Source organism: Carcharhinus amblyrhynchos, chromosome 8, assembly GCF_965287045.1.
Source record: "Carcharhinus amblyrhynchos chromosome 8, sCarAmb.v2.hapA, whole genome shotgun sequence".
Taxonomy (NCBI): domain Eukaryota; kingdom Metazoa; phylum Chordata; class Chondrichthyes; order Carcharhiniformes; family Carcharhinidae; genus Carcharhinus; species Carcharhinus amblyrhynchos.
Window position 1 is genome coordinate 123,361,009 of NC_137331.1, and position 15,218 is coordinate 123,376,226.

General features: G+C 44.4%; 1 protein-coding gene across 2 annotated transcripts in view; it reads right to left on the minus strand.

Moving 5' to 3' along the window:
• LOC145346882 (transcription initiation factor TFIID subunit 4-like) overlaps positions 1–15,218 on the minus strand; it is a 137,795-nt gene that overhangs the window by 100,721 nt on the left and 21,856 nt on the right. For both annotated transcript variants that reach the window (XM_080194743.1, XM_080194744.1), the window contains exons 7-9: positions 9,606–9,812; positions 5,854–5,989; positions 2,097–2,214 (exon numbers count right to left, since the gene is read on the minus strand). In XM_080194743.1, the coding sequence (XP_080050869.1) occupies positions 2,097–2,214; positions 5,854–5,989; positions 9,606–9,812 (461 nt within the window). The remainder of the gene's footprint in view (positions 1–2,096; positions 2,215–5,853; positions 5,990–9,605; positions 9,813–15,218) is intronic.

Genomic DNA, 15,218 nt, shown 5'->3' on the forward strand with positions numbered 1-15,218 from the left:
TACAACTGGAGCAGTGTGTGCAATTCTGGTCATCACATTACAGGAAGGATGGAATTGCTCTGGATAAATTGCATAGATTTACTAGAATGTTGCCAAGGCTGGAGAATTGTAACTATGAGAAGGGATTAGAGAGGTTGGAGTTGCTTCCCTTGGAACAGAGAAGGCGGAGGGGTGACATGCTTGAGGCTAACAAATGGTGAGGAGTAGAGATAGAGTAGGCAGAAGAAACCTGTTTCCCTTGGCAAAGAGTTCAAAAACTAAGGGTCATAGATTCAAGCTAAGTAGCAGTAGGTGTAGAAAGGACATGAGGGAAAATCTTTGTATGCTGAAGATGGTGAGTTTCTAGGGTTCGTTGCCCAAGTTGGTGGTGGAGCAGAGATTCTAAATTCATTTAAAAAGTACCTGGATCTGCACCTTAAGTGCTGTAAGTTGCAGGGCTCTGGGTCATGTGCAGGAAGATAGGATTAGAAAAGGCACCTGAGTGTCTTTGGGTCAGCATGAACAAGATGGCCTCCCTTCCATACTGTATCATTTCTACGGTTCTATGGGTTTTTATGACAACTGACAATGGTTTCATGGTCATCATTAGACTTTTACTGAACTCAAAATTTCACCATTTGCCTTGGTAGGGATTTGAACCTGTGTCCCAAACGATTACCCTGGGTCACTTGATTATTCGTCCAGTGACAATACCACTACGCCACTGCCTTTACGTTTGTAAGGCCAAGCCTTAGGAGTGGGATTTAAATGCACACCTTTGGATTGAGTGTTAAGAGCTCTATTTACTGAGCCCAAGCTCAGTGTTGGTGCCCGCAATGCTTCAGAGTCATCATTTTAGAGATTCGAGGAGAATTGGGCAAAATTATTATTCACCAATCCCTACTTGTGCAAGCGTGCCCGCTTTTCACTTGAACTACAAGGCAATTTCACAAACCCCCTGGTTCTCAAATTCACTTGATTATTGCTCCTGTGCTGAGCCTCATTTTAAAAGGTGCTGTATAAATGTAAGCTGTTGTACGACCATAGTGTGAAACGTGCATTCCATTCAGAATCCAGACACCATGCTAGAACCTTACGCAGAAACTTGGGGCTAAAGTAAATAGTTAGGAATTTAACACAGATTTGGACATGCTGGCGTTGAACTGGGGTGGGTACAGTAAGAAGTCTCACAACACCAGGATAAAGTCCAACAGGTTTATTTGGAATCACGAGCTTTCGGAGCATTGCTCCTTCCTCAGGTGAATGGCCCCACTCACCTGATGAAGGGGCAGCGCTCCACAATCTTGCAATACCAAATAAACATGTTGGACTTTAACCTGGTGTTGTGAAAATTCTTACTGAAGTTAACACTGGCGTAAGTTTAAAGCGGCCGAATTACTTTCTTTAAATGATTCTCTAAAGCTGATTTCACCCCAGTGCACCTTACTGGCAATTAAAATCATCCACACAACATCACCAGAACAAACCACCTGGTGGCTGTGGGTTGAGATGTTAACCAGATCTTTGGAGCAGGCGACATGGACACTAAACTAAGTGATCTGGGAAAGCCCTGAAGTATCTTCATTTTATGATTGTCCATTATTAATGTTAGCCTTGGCCACACAGTGGTTACAGTGCTGCCTCACAGCATCAGGGACCCTGGTTCGATTCTCATTTTGAGTCACTGTCTGTGTGGAGTTTGCACGTTCTCCCCATGTCTTCATGGGTTTTCTCCAGGTGCTCCAGTTTCCTCCCACAGACTGAAAGACATGCTGCTTGGGCGCACTGGCCATACTAAATTCTCCCTCAGTATACCTGAACAGGCACCGAAGTGTGGCTACTAGGGGATTTTCACAGCAATTTCATTGCAGTGTTAATGTAAGCCTGCTTGTGACACTAATAAATAAACTTTAAAAAAAAGTCCTGAGGGTTATATTTCTCAATATCCTAAGATTATTCACAGCTAGCTGCTACGCACAACTTACATATGAGTCACATTGCACCCGTTGCAGTCATTCTGATTTGTGACACAATTGTGGAATTAAAAGCATAATTCCACTACACATTTTTACACCTGCAGTGATCATTTTTGTGACGCTCATTCCAACAGTTTTTACCTGAAAGTCGTACTTCCAACTTCTTTTTTGACAATCTGACTAGGTGGGGTTTGTAGAACACTGGGTTGATTCTTGTTCACTTGTGCGAGCGATACTTTCGTAACCGAATTTGCAGCACCTGGTTATAGAGGGCACAGTTTATTCTTTTGAGCAGGTAACAGGTCTCACCTGGAATACACCTGTGATTAACCTTCCCTCCACTCACATTGTCTGTACCTGTTAAAGACTTGACTACCTGTAAAGACTCACATTCCAACGATTATCTTGCAATTGAATCTGTCTCTATATATTGCGCTTGTGGACCCAATTCTCCACTCACCTAATGAAGGAGCAGTGCTCCGAAAGCTCATGATTCCAAATAAACCTGTTGGACTTTAACCTGGGATTGTGAGACTTCTTACTGTGCCCACCCCAGTCCAATGCTGGCATCACAGCACAGTGGTTAGCACTGCTGCCTCACAGCGCCATGGACGCGGCTTAGGTCACTGTCTGTGCTGAGTCTGCACATTTTGTGTGGGTTTCCTCCGGGTACACCGGTTTCCTCCCACAGTCCAAAGATACGTGGGTTAGGTGGATTAGCCATTAGTGTCAGGGGGACCAGTAGGATACATACATGGGGTTACGGGGATAGGGCTTAGGTGGCATTGCAGTCAGTGCAGATTCAATGGGCTGAAGGGCCTCCTTCTGCACTGTAGGGTTCTATGATCTCCACATCATTGCATTTAAACAACATCTAACAAAACCCAAGGCATAACAAACTGAGGTATTTTTTGAAGTCCAGTCCATATGGTAACATGAGAAATACAGCAAGATCCTGTACACAGCAAACAAGCAACCACCCCAATAATCTGTTCTGCGTGTCTATCAAGGCACTGTGGAGAACTTTTAAATAGAAGTACATTAGAGGAGGAAAATACCCATCAGTTGAACCTATCAAAGGCCAGTACTTTTGAGTGTAGCACTCCCTCAATATCGAGACAGGCAGGACCAATCTAGATTTTTGTAATAAAGTATCTGGCGCAGGATTTGAATCCACAATCTTCTGACTCCTGGGTAAGAATGCTACTCACTGAGCCATGGCTGAAGCTCAACAGGACAAGTTTACTGTAAAGGTGGAGGTGGAGTGAACAGTTCTCTCATGGTCGCACTGCACACAGTATGGAGAAAGAATGAAAACAATTCACTTTTGTAGCATTTATAATTCAGAGACCACCATGTTGCAATGCAATGTCAGCAATGAATTTACATTCCATTAAACTGTGTATGAAATATGGTGCATCTCCCGGCATGGATTGCTCACCCCACCATGTGTTATTACTCGCAAGGTATTCAATAGCGATCAGTCAGACCCACAAACCAAAATAAAACAATTAGACCATTGTGTATCAGAATTCAGATGGAATTGGGACTGTACTTATTCTGAACATAACTTATTCTGAACCATACAAGAATCACATCTATGTTGCCTTTTTGATAAAGATATCCAATTAGTTCAATTTCCCCAAAATTCAGCATGTCAGCTACAACTCTCACCAACTTTTACAGATGCACCATAGAAAGCATTCTCTGATTGTATCACAGCTTGGTATGGCTCCTGCTCTGCCCAAGACCGCAAGGAACTAAAGGCTTGTGAACGTGGCCCAGTCCATCACACAAACCAGCCTCCCATCAATTGACTGTGTCTACACTTCCCACTGCCTCGGAAAAGCAGCCAGCATAATTAAGGACCCCACGCACCCCGGACATTCTCTCTTCCATCTTTTTCCATTAGGAAAAAGATACAAAAGTCTGAAGTCACATACCAACCGACTCAAGAACAGCTTCTTTCCTGCAGCTGTCAGACTTTTGAATGGACCTACTATATATCAAGTTGATCTTTCCGCACACCCTAGCTATAACTGTAACACTACATTCTGCACTCTCTCCTTTCCTTCTCTATGAACGGTATGTTTTGTCTGTTTGGTGCGCAAGAAACAATACTTTTGCTATATGTTAACACATTGACAATAATAAATCAAATATCAAGTCAATGTCCTCTAGTCTTCTTCCCCCACCCCTAACAAGAATTTTATAAGTTACTTTTGAATCTGCTTCCACCACCCTTTCAGGCTGTACATTCCAAATCATGGCAAATATTAAAAAAAAATTCCTCCTGTCACTTGTGGTTCTTTCACCAATCGCCTTAAATCTGCGTCCTCCTGTTGTACCATCCCTCCACCACTGGAAACAGCTTCTTCTTATTTACCCAATCAAACCCACCTTGATTTTGGATACCTTTATCAAATCTCACTGTAACATTCTCTGTTCCAAGAATAATAATCCCAGCTTCTCCATCTAACTGAGGTGTCTCCTATTTGATGCCATTCTGACAAATCTCTGTACCTTCTCCGAAGTATTGACATCCTTCCTAAAACGCCGTCCACCAAACTGAACCCAATACTCCAACTGCACCAACAGTTTAGGAAAATTCAGCATCATTTCTTTGCTTTCGTAGCTTTTTAATAAAGCCAGGAATCCATTATGCCTCTTTTCCTTAAAGGAAAAAAACAAGCTACCTACTCAATCTGACAGCCACCTTCAAGGCCTCTCATTATGTCCCCCCACAAAGTGCATCAATTTGCACTTGTGTCTGTCACATTAGGGTGGTGACGTGGAGATGCCGGCATTGGACTGGGTTAAACACAGTAAGAAGTCTCTCAACACCAGGTTAAAGTCCAACAGGTTTATTCGGTACCAAACGCCACTAGCTTTCGAGACTCTGCCCCTTCGTCAGGTGAGTGGGGAGTTCTGATCACAAACAGGGCATATAAACGCACACACTCAGTTCACAGAATACTGATTAGAATGCGAGTCTTTACAGCTAATCAAGTCTTAAAGGTGCAGACAATGTGAGTGGAGATAGCATTAAGCATAGGTTAAAGAGATGTGTACTGTCTCCAGACATTAGGGTGGCATAGTGGTTAGCACTGCTGCTTCACAGTGCCAGGGACCTGGGTTCAATTCCTGGTTTGGGTCACTGTCTGTGTGGAGTTTGCACGTTCTACCCATGTCTGTGTGGATTTCCTCCAGATGCTCCGGTTTCCTTGCACAGTCTGAAAGACATGCTGGTTAGGTGCATTAGCCCAAACAGGCACCGGGCCGTGGCAACTAGGAGAATTTGACAGTAACTTCATTGCAGTGTTAACACAAGTCTTACTTGTGATTAATAAACAAACTTTATTAGACGAGGTAGACAACGTAAAACTGTTCCCATGGTACAAAGACTAGGGGAGAGATCTAAGGGTTTGAAGAAGTGATGCAGGGTTGGGGTGTGATTGGAGAAAGGATTTTATTTACTTACACAGCGAGTGGCAAGGACCTGGAACCTGCTGCCCATGAGAATGGCGGAAGCAGGGACAATGATTCAGCTCCTTTGGAGTCATTTGCAGCCAGAAGCAACACACTCTAAGGATGCAGGCAATGCCACACTTGCGCAATGTCTCTTCACGACAATGCAGCCAGCATCAGAAACTCGAAAACTGGGACACCTCCAAACTCAAACACCCCTCAGGCCATGGCGCCACAGGTTGGATGCATTACAGCGCCATTTAATCAAAGAGGAACCACTGAGCCTCGATTTGCTCCCTGCTCATGTACTAAAAATATCAAGCAGGAACAGCTCGATAAGTGTGTGGTACGTTCAGTGGTAAACAAGCAGCACCAACAGAATTCATGTCATTATTTGGTATTTGGAAGCTATTTTTGTACATGTCCTTACCTGCTTGAGTTTCTTTGACCTGATTTTGTGATACAGGCACAATGATATGGTTTGGGGTTCTTTGCAAAGTCACTGTTTGAGTCCTTGGCAGCGTGCTCGCTTGTGACTTTATAAGTACTCCGGACTGTTGCACTACCTACAAGTGAAGCAAATTGTAGCAGCTAGCAAACAGGGAAACATGGTTCAGCAGCTCTACAGAAAATGTCCTTTACATAGTACTCTCTGTTGCTTTAATCTTTTTCTGTAACAATGGCAACACAATAATCTGGCACAATAATCACATCTTTTCATGAATTAATCATGGAATCATACAGAGCAGAAGAGGCCTTTCGGGCCACTGAGTCCGCACCAACATATTAGAAACACCTGAACTCCCATCTAATCCCATAGCCCTGAATATACGATGTGCCAAATGTTCATTCAGATATTTTTTAAAAGATGAGAGGTGTCCTACCTCCACCACCCTCCCAGGCAGCGCATTCCAGACCGTCACCACCCTCTGCATAAATAGATTTTTCATCACATCTCCCCCAGGCCTCCGGCCCCTCACCTTGAACCTATGTGTCCTTGTGACTGACCCTTCAACTAAGGGGGACTGCTGCTCCTTATCCATTCTGCCCATGTCTCTCTCAATCTTGTACACCTTGATCAGGTTGCCTCTCAGTCTTCTCTGCTCCAACGAAAGCAACCCAAGCTCTCTTCATTACTTAAATGTTTCATTCCAAGCAGCATCCCAGTGAATCTCCTCTGCACCCCCTCCAGTGCAATCACATCCTTCCTATAATGTGACGCTCAGAACTCCAGCTGTGGCCTCACCAAAGTTCTTTACAAGTCCAACAGGACTTCCCTGCTTTTGTAACCTGTGCCTCAATTGATAAAGGCAGGTGTTCCATACGGCTTTTTCACCACCCTACTAACACGCCCTCCGCTTTCAGAGATCTGTGGACAAACATGCCAAGGTCCCTTTGTTCCACAGAACTTCCGAGTGTCCTACCATTCATTGAGTACTTTCTTGTCAAATTACTCTTTCCAAAGTGTATCACCTCACACTTTTCAGGGTTAAATTCCATCTGCCACTTATCTGCCCATTTGACCAATATCATCTTGTAGCTTAAAACACTCTGCCTCACTGTTAACCACCTGTCCAATCTTTGTGTCATCTGCAAATTTACTAATCCTACCCCCCACATATTACTCTGTATCCCATGTGAAGGTCCCATATGGGACCTTATCAAGAACTTCACTGGAATCCATATAAACTACATCGACTGCACTACTCTCGTTCACACACCTGGTCACCTCCCCAGAAAATTCAATCAAATTTGTTAGGCATGACCTCCCTCTGACATAGCCATGCTGACTATCCCTGATCAAACTAATGTATATTTCTCCATTAATTCACATCTGGCCTGATATTAAGTTGAGGTAAAAATACAGATTTTAAATCAGCACCTTCAAGGGCAAGTAGAGATTGAACATAAGAAATAGGAGCAGGAGTAGGCCATCTAGCCCCTCGAGCCTGCCCCGCCATTCAATAAGATCATGGCTGATCTGTTGTGGCTCAGTTCCACTTTCCCGCCCTCTCCCCATAACCCTTAATCCCCTCTCTTATCAAGAACCCATCAACCCGCTTCTTAAAAATATTTAGCGAGGCAGCCTCCACCACTTCAACGGGCAGAGAATTCCAGAGATTCACCACCCTTTGAGTGAAGAAGTTCCTCCTCAACTCCGTTCTAAACCGCCTCCCCTTTATCTTGAGGCTGTGCCCCCTAGTCCTACTGTCTTTTTTGAGCGGGAAGAGTCTCTCCACCTCTATCCTATCCATCCCATTCATCATCTTATACGTCTCAATGAGATCTCCCCTCATTCTTCTAAACTCTAACGAGTACAAGCCTAGTTTATTCAGCCTCTCCTCATAGCTCAATCCCCTCAACTCCGGTATCAGCCTAGTAAACCCCCTCTGCACTGCCTCCAGGGCCAAAATATCCTTGCGCAGGTGCGGCGCCCAAAACTGCACACAGTACTCCAGCTGCGGCCTCACCAATGCCCTATACAGCTGCAGCAAGACCTCCCTACTTTTATATTCAATCCCCCTCGCTATGAAGGCCAGCATCCCATTCGCCTTCCTGACCACCTGCTGCACCTGCAAGCTGGGTTTTTGCGACTCATGCACAAGGACCCCGAGGTCCCTCTGCACCGTCGCCTGCTGCAGTTTTTCGCCAATTTGGCAATGATTAATAAATGCTGGCCTAGCTAGTGATGCTCTCATCCCAAGAATTTTAAAAATTGTCAAGTTACTTTACACAAAGAGAGAATCTGAAAAAAAAACAGAAGCAGCCATTTACCCGTCGTATCCCTGCCAGCTTTTTGGACGACCGGATCCATTCAGCCTACCATTCCCCTGCTCCTTCCAGGTAAGACATAATTTTCTTATTTTTGACAACATGTCTAGTTTCCTTTTGAAATATTCTTGCACCACCCACTTTTCTTTTCCCCACCTGCTCTCTCCCCCACCCCAATTACTTTAAAAGATTATATCGAGTTATTTGTCATTTATTGCCAACCACTAATTCAAAGAATAGAATCCCTACAGTACAGGTGGCCACTCGGCCCATCAAGGCTCAGGCCCTATTCCCATAACCCTCATTTACCCTGCTAATCCCACTGACATTATGGTCAATTTTACACGGTCAATCAACCTAACCTGCACATTGGGAGAAAACTGGAGCACCCAGAGGAAACCCATGCAGACACAGGGAGAATGTGCAAACTCTACACAGGTAGTGACCCGAGGCCGGAATGGAACCCAGGTTCCTGGCGCTGTAAGGCAGCAGTGCTAATCACTGTGCTGCCATGCCTCCCCACCTCAAGTTGCCCTTGAGAAGGTGGTGGTGAGCTGCCTTCTTGAATCACTGCAGTCCACGTTGACCCACAAAGCTGTTTGGGAGGGAATAACAGGATTTTCACCCCAGCGACTGTGAGGGAACGACGATATATTTCCAAATCAGGATGGTGAGTGGCTTGGAGAGGAACTTGCAGGTGGTGGTGTTCCCATATATCTACTGCCCTTGTCCTTCTAGATGGAAGTGGTCATGGATTTGGAAGGTGCTGTCTGAAGATCTTTAGTGAATTGCATCTTGTAGATAGTGTACATAATCTTAGATGTACAAACTTTTTTTAATTATCATTCATGGGATGTGGGCATGGTTGGCTGAGCCAGCAATTATTGCCCACGAACTGGATAGCTTGCTTAGAGCATTTTAGGGGACATTTAAGAGCCAACCACATTGCTGTGGGTCTGGAGTCACATGTAGGCCAGACCAGGATGGCAGATTTCTTAAAGGATTTAGTGAACCACATTTTTAAAACAAAAAACACAACCGACAATGGTTTCATGGTCATCATTAGGCTTTATACTTCCAGGTTTTTTAAAACTGAATTCAGCATTCAGAGATAGAGGGATTAGTGAGACAAATGTGTGCAGTTACAGGGATAGGATGGAGGTGTGGGCCTGGAAAGATGCTCTTTCAGAGAGTTGGTGCAGACATGATGGGACAAATGGCCTCCTTCTGCACTGTAGGGATTCTATGATTCAAATTTCATCTGCTGTGGCAGGAGATTAGAGCCCGGGTTCCCAGGGCATTACCCTAGGTCTCTGGAATGCCACTATGTCACCAAGTTGCCAACTAGCATTCCCACTGATACACATGTATGCTGGCATTAGCATGTGGAGGAATATGTTTGTTTCTTACCACTTGTGGCGATGGCAAGGTCTGCAGGACTTTTGCCTGTGAAGCACTGGTTACTGTGATGGTCTTTGTTGGCTGCCCCGGGTTGGGTTGTTTTGATGCTCCAGATACACTTGCGAGGGTAGAGGCTGGAGCTGCAGGCTGCTGTAGGCACTGTTGAATGAAAGCCTGGGAGTTCGGCATCAACTTCCGCAAGGCAGGTAAACTTCGCTAGGGAAAAAAAATAGAAATCCACAAGGTATTCACAAATTTGTTCCCTTTCATGGAATCATTGCAGAAGGTTATGAACGATACAGGAATTTTCAAATGGAATCCTTTCAGCATTAATTCAATTACCTTCCTTGAAGCTGACTCCTTTCTACTCATGATTGCATTGCTGAACTAAACTGCCAAATTCTCAAACAATTTCAACTCTTAAAACATACGTCTAAAAGACACAGAAACTTCAAGGGTGTTTACTGGTATATATTGCACTTGAATTGATGATTACTGTAAAGTTTCACAATTCGCCATTTCCTCTTTCACAAGTTTGTTTATCTGAGTACACACAGCCTTTGTACAGCAGTTCGCCCAAATTCACTTATCCGTGGCTTCTGAAAAAACAGAAGAAACAAAGTAGGTGTCCATGGCTTATTTCTTGCTGTGGAGATGCCGGTTTTGGACTGAGGTAAACACAGTAAGAAGTCTCACAACACCAGGTTGAAGTCCAACAGGTTTATTTGGTAGCAAACACCACATGCTTTGCGAGTGCTGCTCCTTCATCAGGTGAATGGGAGTCATGTTCACACACGGGCATATAAAGACACAAACTCAATTTACAAGATAATGGTTGGAATGCTAGTCTTTACGGGTAATCAAATCTTAAAAGGTACAGTCAATGTGAGTGAAGAGAGTGTTAAGCACAGATTAAAGAGATATGCATTGTCTCCAGACAGGATAGTTCGTGAGATTTTGCAAGCCCAGGCAAGTCATGGGGGTTACACATAGTGTGACATGAACCCAAGGTCCCGGTTGAGGCCGTCCTCATGTGTGCAGAACTTGGCTATCTGTACAACTGAAGAGGAAAGAGTTGAATTTGGACTCCTCCGGAAGGCCACTGCCCTCGACTCAACATGAACACCCAAGCCGTCAGGAGGTGCGTCAATGCCAGATTCATCAGCCGCACTCATAAAATAGCCCCAAACATCACAAGCACAACGCAACCCTATCTGCGCTCTCAAGGGCGACCGCAACATTATCAAATCAGCAAAGGAGGGGCCACCGTCATACTGAACAGAATGGATTACTGCAAAGTGTATCGACAACTGAACAATGAGGAACACTAAAGACAGTTGCCCGCAGGTCCGACCAAAGAACACACCTATCAACTCAACACCCTGATCAAGACCTTTGATCCGGGCTTTCAGAGCACCCTCCATGCTCTCATCCCACGTACTCCCCACATTGGAGATCTCTACTGCCTCCCGAAGATACACAAGGCCAACACACCTGGCCGTATCAGGCAATGGGACTCTGTGGGAGAACCTCTCTGGCTACATTGAGGGCATCCTGAAACCCATTATACAAAGAACCCCCAGCTTCTGTCGCGACACTACGGACTTCCTACAGAAACTCAGCACACGAGCAATTGAACCAGGAGCACGCCTTGTCGCATTGGATGATTTACAGCATCATCCCCCACGATGATGGCATTGCTGCAGCTGCCTCAGTACTCAATGCTGACAACTGCCAATCTCCAGATGCAATTTTACAACTCATCCACTTCATTCTGGACCATAATGTCTTCATCTTCAACAACCAGTTCTTCATCCAGACACATGGAACAGCCGTGGGGACCAAATTCGCACCTCAATTTGCCAACATCTTCACGCACAGGTTCGAACAAGATTTCTTCACTGCACAGAACCTTCAACCGATGCTATTCACTAGATGCATCAATGGCATTTTCTTCCTTTGGACTCATGGTGAACAATCACTGAAACAACTATATGACGGCATCAACAAGTTCCTTCCAATCATCAGACTCACCATGGACTACTCTCCAGAATTGGCTGCATTCTTGGACACACGCATCGCCATCAAGGACGTTCACTTCAGCACTTCACTGTACCGCAAGCCCAAAGATTAACTCACGATGCTCCACTTCTCCAGCTTCTACCCTAAACACATTAAAGAAGCCATCCCCTATGGACAAGCCCTCCATGTACACAGAATCTGCTCAGATGAGGAGGATCATAACAGACACCTTCAGATGCTGAAAGATGCCCTCATAAAAACAGGATATGACCCTCAACTCAGTGATTGACAGATCCGACGCAGCACAGCGAAAAACCGCACTGACCTCTTAAGACAAACATGGGACACAGTGGACAAAAAACCTTTCATCGTCCAGTACTTTCCCGGAGCAAGAAGCCTTGACATCTTCTCCAGAGCCTTTAACATTTCAACGATGAAGATGAACATCTTACCAAGGATATCCCCACACCCCCACTTCTTGCCTTCAAATATCCTCAGACCATTGTCTGCAGCAAACTACCCAGCCTTCAGGAGAACAGTGACCATGATACCACGCAAACCTGCCACAGCAACCTCTGCAAGATGTGCCAGATCATCGACACGGATACCATCATCTCACGTGAGAACACCAGGTACACAGCACATACTATTGCAACTCGGCAAACGTCTATCTGATACGCTGCAGGAAAGGATGTCCCGAGGCATGGTACACTGGGGAGACCATGTAGACACTACAACAACAAAATGAATGAATACCACTCGACAAACACCAGGCAGGCGTATCCCCTTCCGGTTGGGGAACACTTCAGCAGTCACGGGCATTCAGCCTCTGATCTTCGGGTAAGCGTTCTCCAAGGCAGCCTTCATGACACACAACAACGCAGAAACTGATAGCCAAGTTCCGTACACACAAGGACGGTCTCAACTGGGATCTTGGGTCCCATGAGTATATACATGAATATAGCCTCAACTGGGATCTACACTATCTGTAACCCCACGAATTGCCTGGGCTTGCAAAATCTCACTAATTGTCCTGCCTGGAGACAATATACATCTCTTTAACTTGTACTTAACCTTCTCTCCACTCACACTGTCTGTACCTTTAAGACTTGATTACCTGTAAAAACTTGCATTCCAACCATTATCTTGTAAATTGAGATTGTGTCTTTATATGCCCTGTGTGTGAACATGACTCTCATTCACCTAGTGAAGGAGCAGTGCTTGTGGCTTGTGCTACCAAATAAACCTGTTGGACTTTAACCTGGTGCTGAGAGACTTCTTACTGTTATTCCCTGCTGCCAGCCCCTTCCCCCATCTCCAGCGACAAAAGCCCCCAGTGAGCCCCAATCACAACTGACCTCCGCTTAAGCAAAGTATGCCAGTGAGATAAATTTTACATCTTACTAATTTCATTAAACAATTTATCTAGTAAATTGCTCTTTAAAATTATTTAAAACATAATTTTTGTGGCATTTTCAGTCTTTATGTAGATTTTAGGACGGCTGGAACTTATTTGACTCCGTGTAAAATAACGACCTGATTGGCGATTTTGCCATTTGCGAGGTTTGCAGGAAAGTAACCCCAATGAACGGCAGAACTTAAACATAAAACCCTCAAATCGTAAGGCCATCGGGTCACTCATATGTTATATCACTTGCTGTCTATGGGAATTTGCTGCTGCTTTTGCTTAACCAGTGACTGTACTCAAAAGACTCAGGTGAATGCAAATTCTTCCCATATTAAAGTCATTTCTTGTTCACACCCATCACCAGTAAGTCTACCAAGGGTTAACTGATGAGGTGAGATTGCATAAACTAGGTTCCTATTCCTGGAACATCGAGGGTTAAGGGTCAATTTGATGAGGATGTTATTGCAGATTTCGGAAAGAAAAATTTAATGTTTAAATATGACCAATTCTTCAACAGATGGTGAGACACACCACAGGGAATAATTGGTCACCTTTAACCACCTACCTCACCACTCCCATCTCTAAAATCCTCAAGTGACTACTAAATTGTTCTAATTCTGACAACTTTACCATCCACGATTAATCGCTACCACTGCTGGAAGATGCTCTTTCAGCCGCCTGGGGACTAAGCATTGGAATTCCCTCCTTAAACCCCTCTGCCCCTCTCCTCCTGAAAGAGGCTCTTTAAAGCCTACCCATAGTCAAAGCCTACTCATATTTAAGAAAGCCCACTAATGCCTCTACTTTCTCCAGAGACTAAGGAAATTTGGCATGTCAGCTACAACTCTCACCAACTTTTACAGATGCACCAGAGAAAGCATTCTTTCTGGTTGTATCACAGCTTGGTATGGGCTCCTGCTCTGCCCAAGGCCACAAGAAACTACAAAAGGTCATGAATGTAACCCAATCCATCATACAAACCAGCCTCCCATCCATTGACACTGTCTACACTTCCAGCTGCCTCAGCAAAGCAGCCAGCATAATTAAGGACTCCACGCACCCCGGACATTCTCTCTTCCACCTTCTTCTGTCGAGAAAAAGATACAGAAGTCTGAGGTCACGTACCAATTGACTCAAGAACAGCTTCTTTCCTGCTGCTGTCAGACTTTTGAATGGACTTACTTCGCATTAAGTTGATCCTTCTCTATACCCTAGCTATGACTGTAACACTACATTCTGCACTCTCGTTTCCTTCCCTACGAATGGTATGTTTTGTCTGTATAGCGCGCAAGAAACAATACTTTTCACTGTGTGTTAATACATGTGACAATAATAAATCAAAATCAAATCCCGTATCCTACTTCAACATCTCCCTCTGTGGCTCTGTCAAATGTTGTTTGATAATTGCTCCTGCAATGTGCTGCGCAGCTTTTCACTACGTTGACGGCACTATAGAAATGCAAGCTGTTGCTCATAAACAAAATATCACAGATGCTGGAAATCTGAAATAACAAAACTGCTGGGAATACTCAGCAGGGGGACGAGTAAACCCTTGGCATTGGTTTTCAGAAAAGCAACTTGTGAACTACTCTCTGAAGAAACTCTATACAAGTTTATGGAAATTTGTACAAGCAGTGTTGACAGATTCAGTATGCATCCTTGGGGCGGGCCAGCTGAAGTCAACTTTATTTAAACTGCACTTCAGGCTTTTGCATTGACTACAGAGACTCAAAATACAGAACAAAATGTGGGTCTCTGACTTTACAGGTTATCTAACAGCCAAAACTAGTTTATGCTTTTACACATTTCATTTAAATCCCACTGCATTAGCGTTCCAACTGCTCAACAATTAACAAATGCATCACCTTACAATGTTATGTCAAAGGATGGTTTGTCTCATTTGCCAAGTGGACTCGCCTCAGAACTCAAACTACTCGGCAATAGCTTTGTGGAGAGGACAAAGCACCTCAGTGCTTCAGTTCACTCTGCAGTCTCCACCATGGAGTAGGAAGAGGCCCTTTGGCCCATCAAGTCTGTACTGGTTAAGATCAATCCAATTAAGCGCAAAAAATATGAAGTTATCCACTTTAGCAGAAAAACAGGGATGCAGAGTATTTCTTAAATAGGGAGAGACTGGGAAGTGTCGATGTCTAAAGAGACCTGAATGCCCTTGTTCACAACTCACTGAAAGC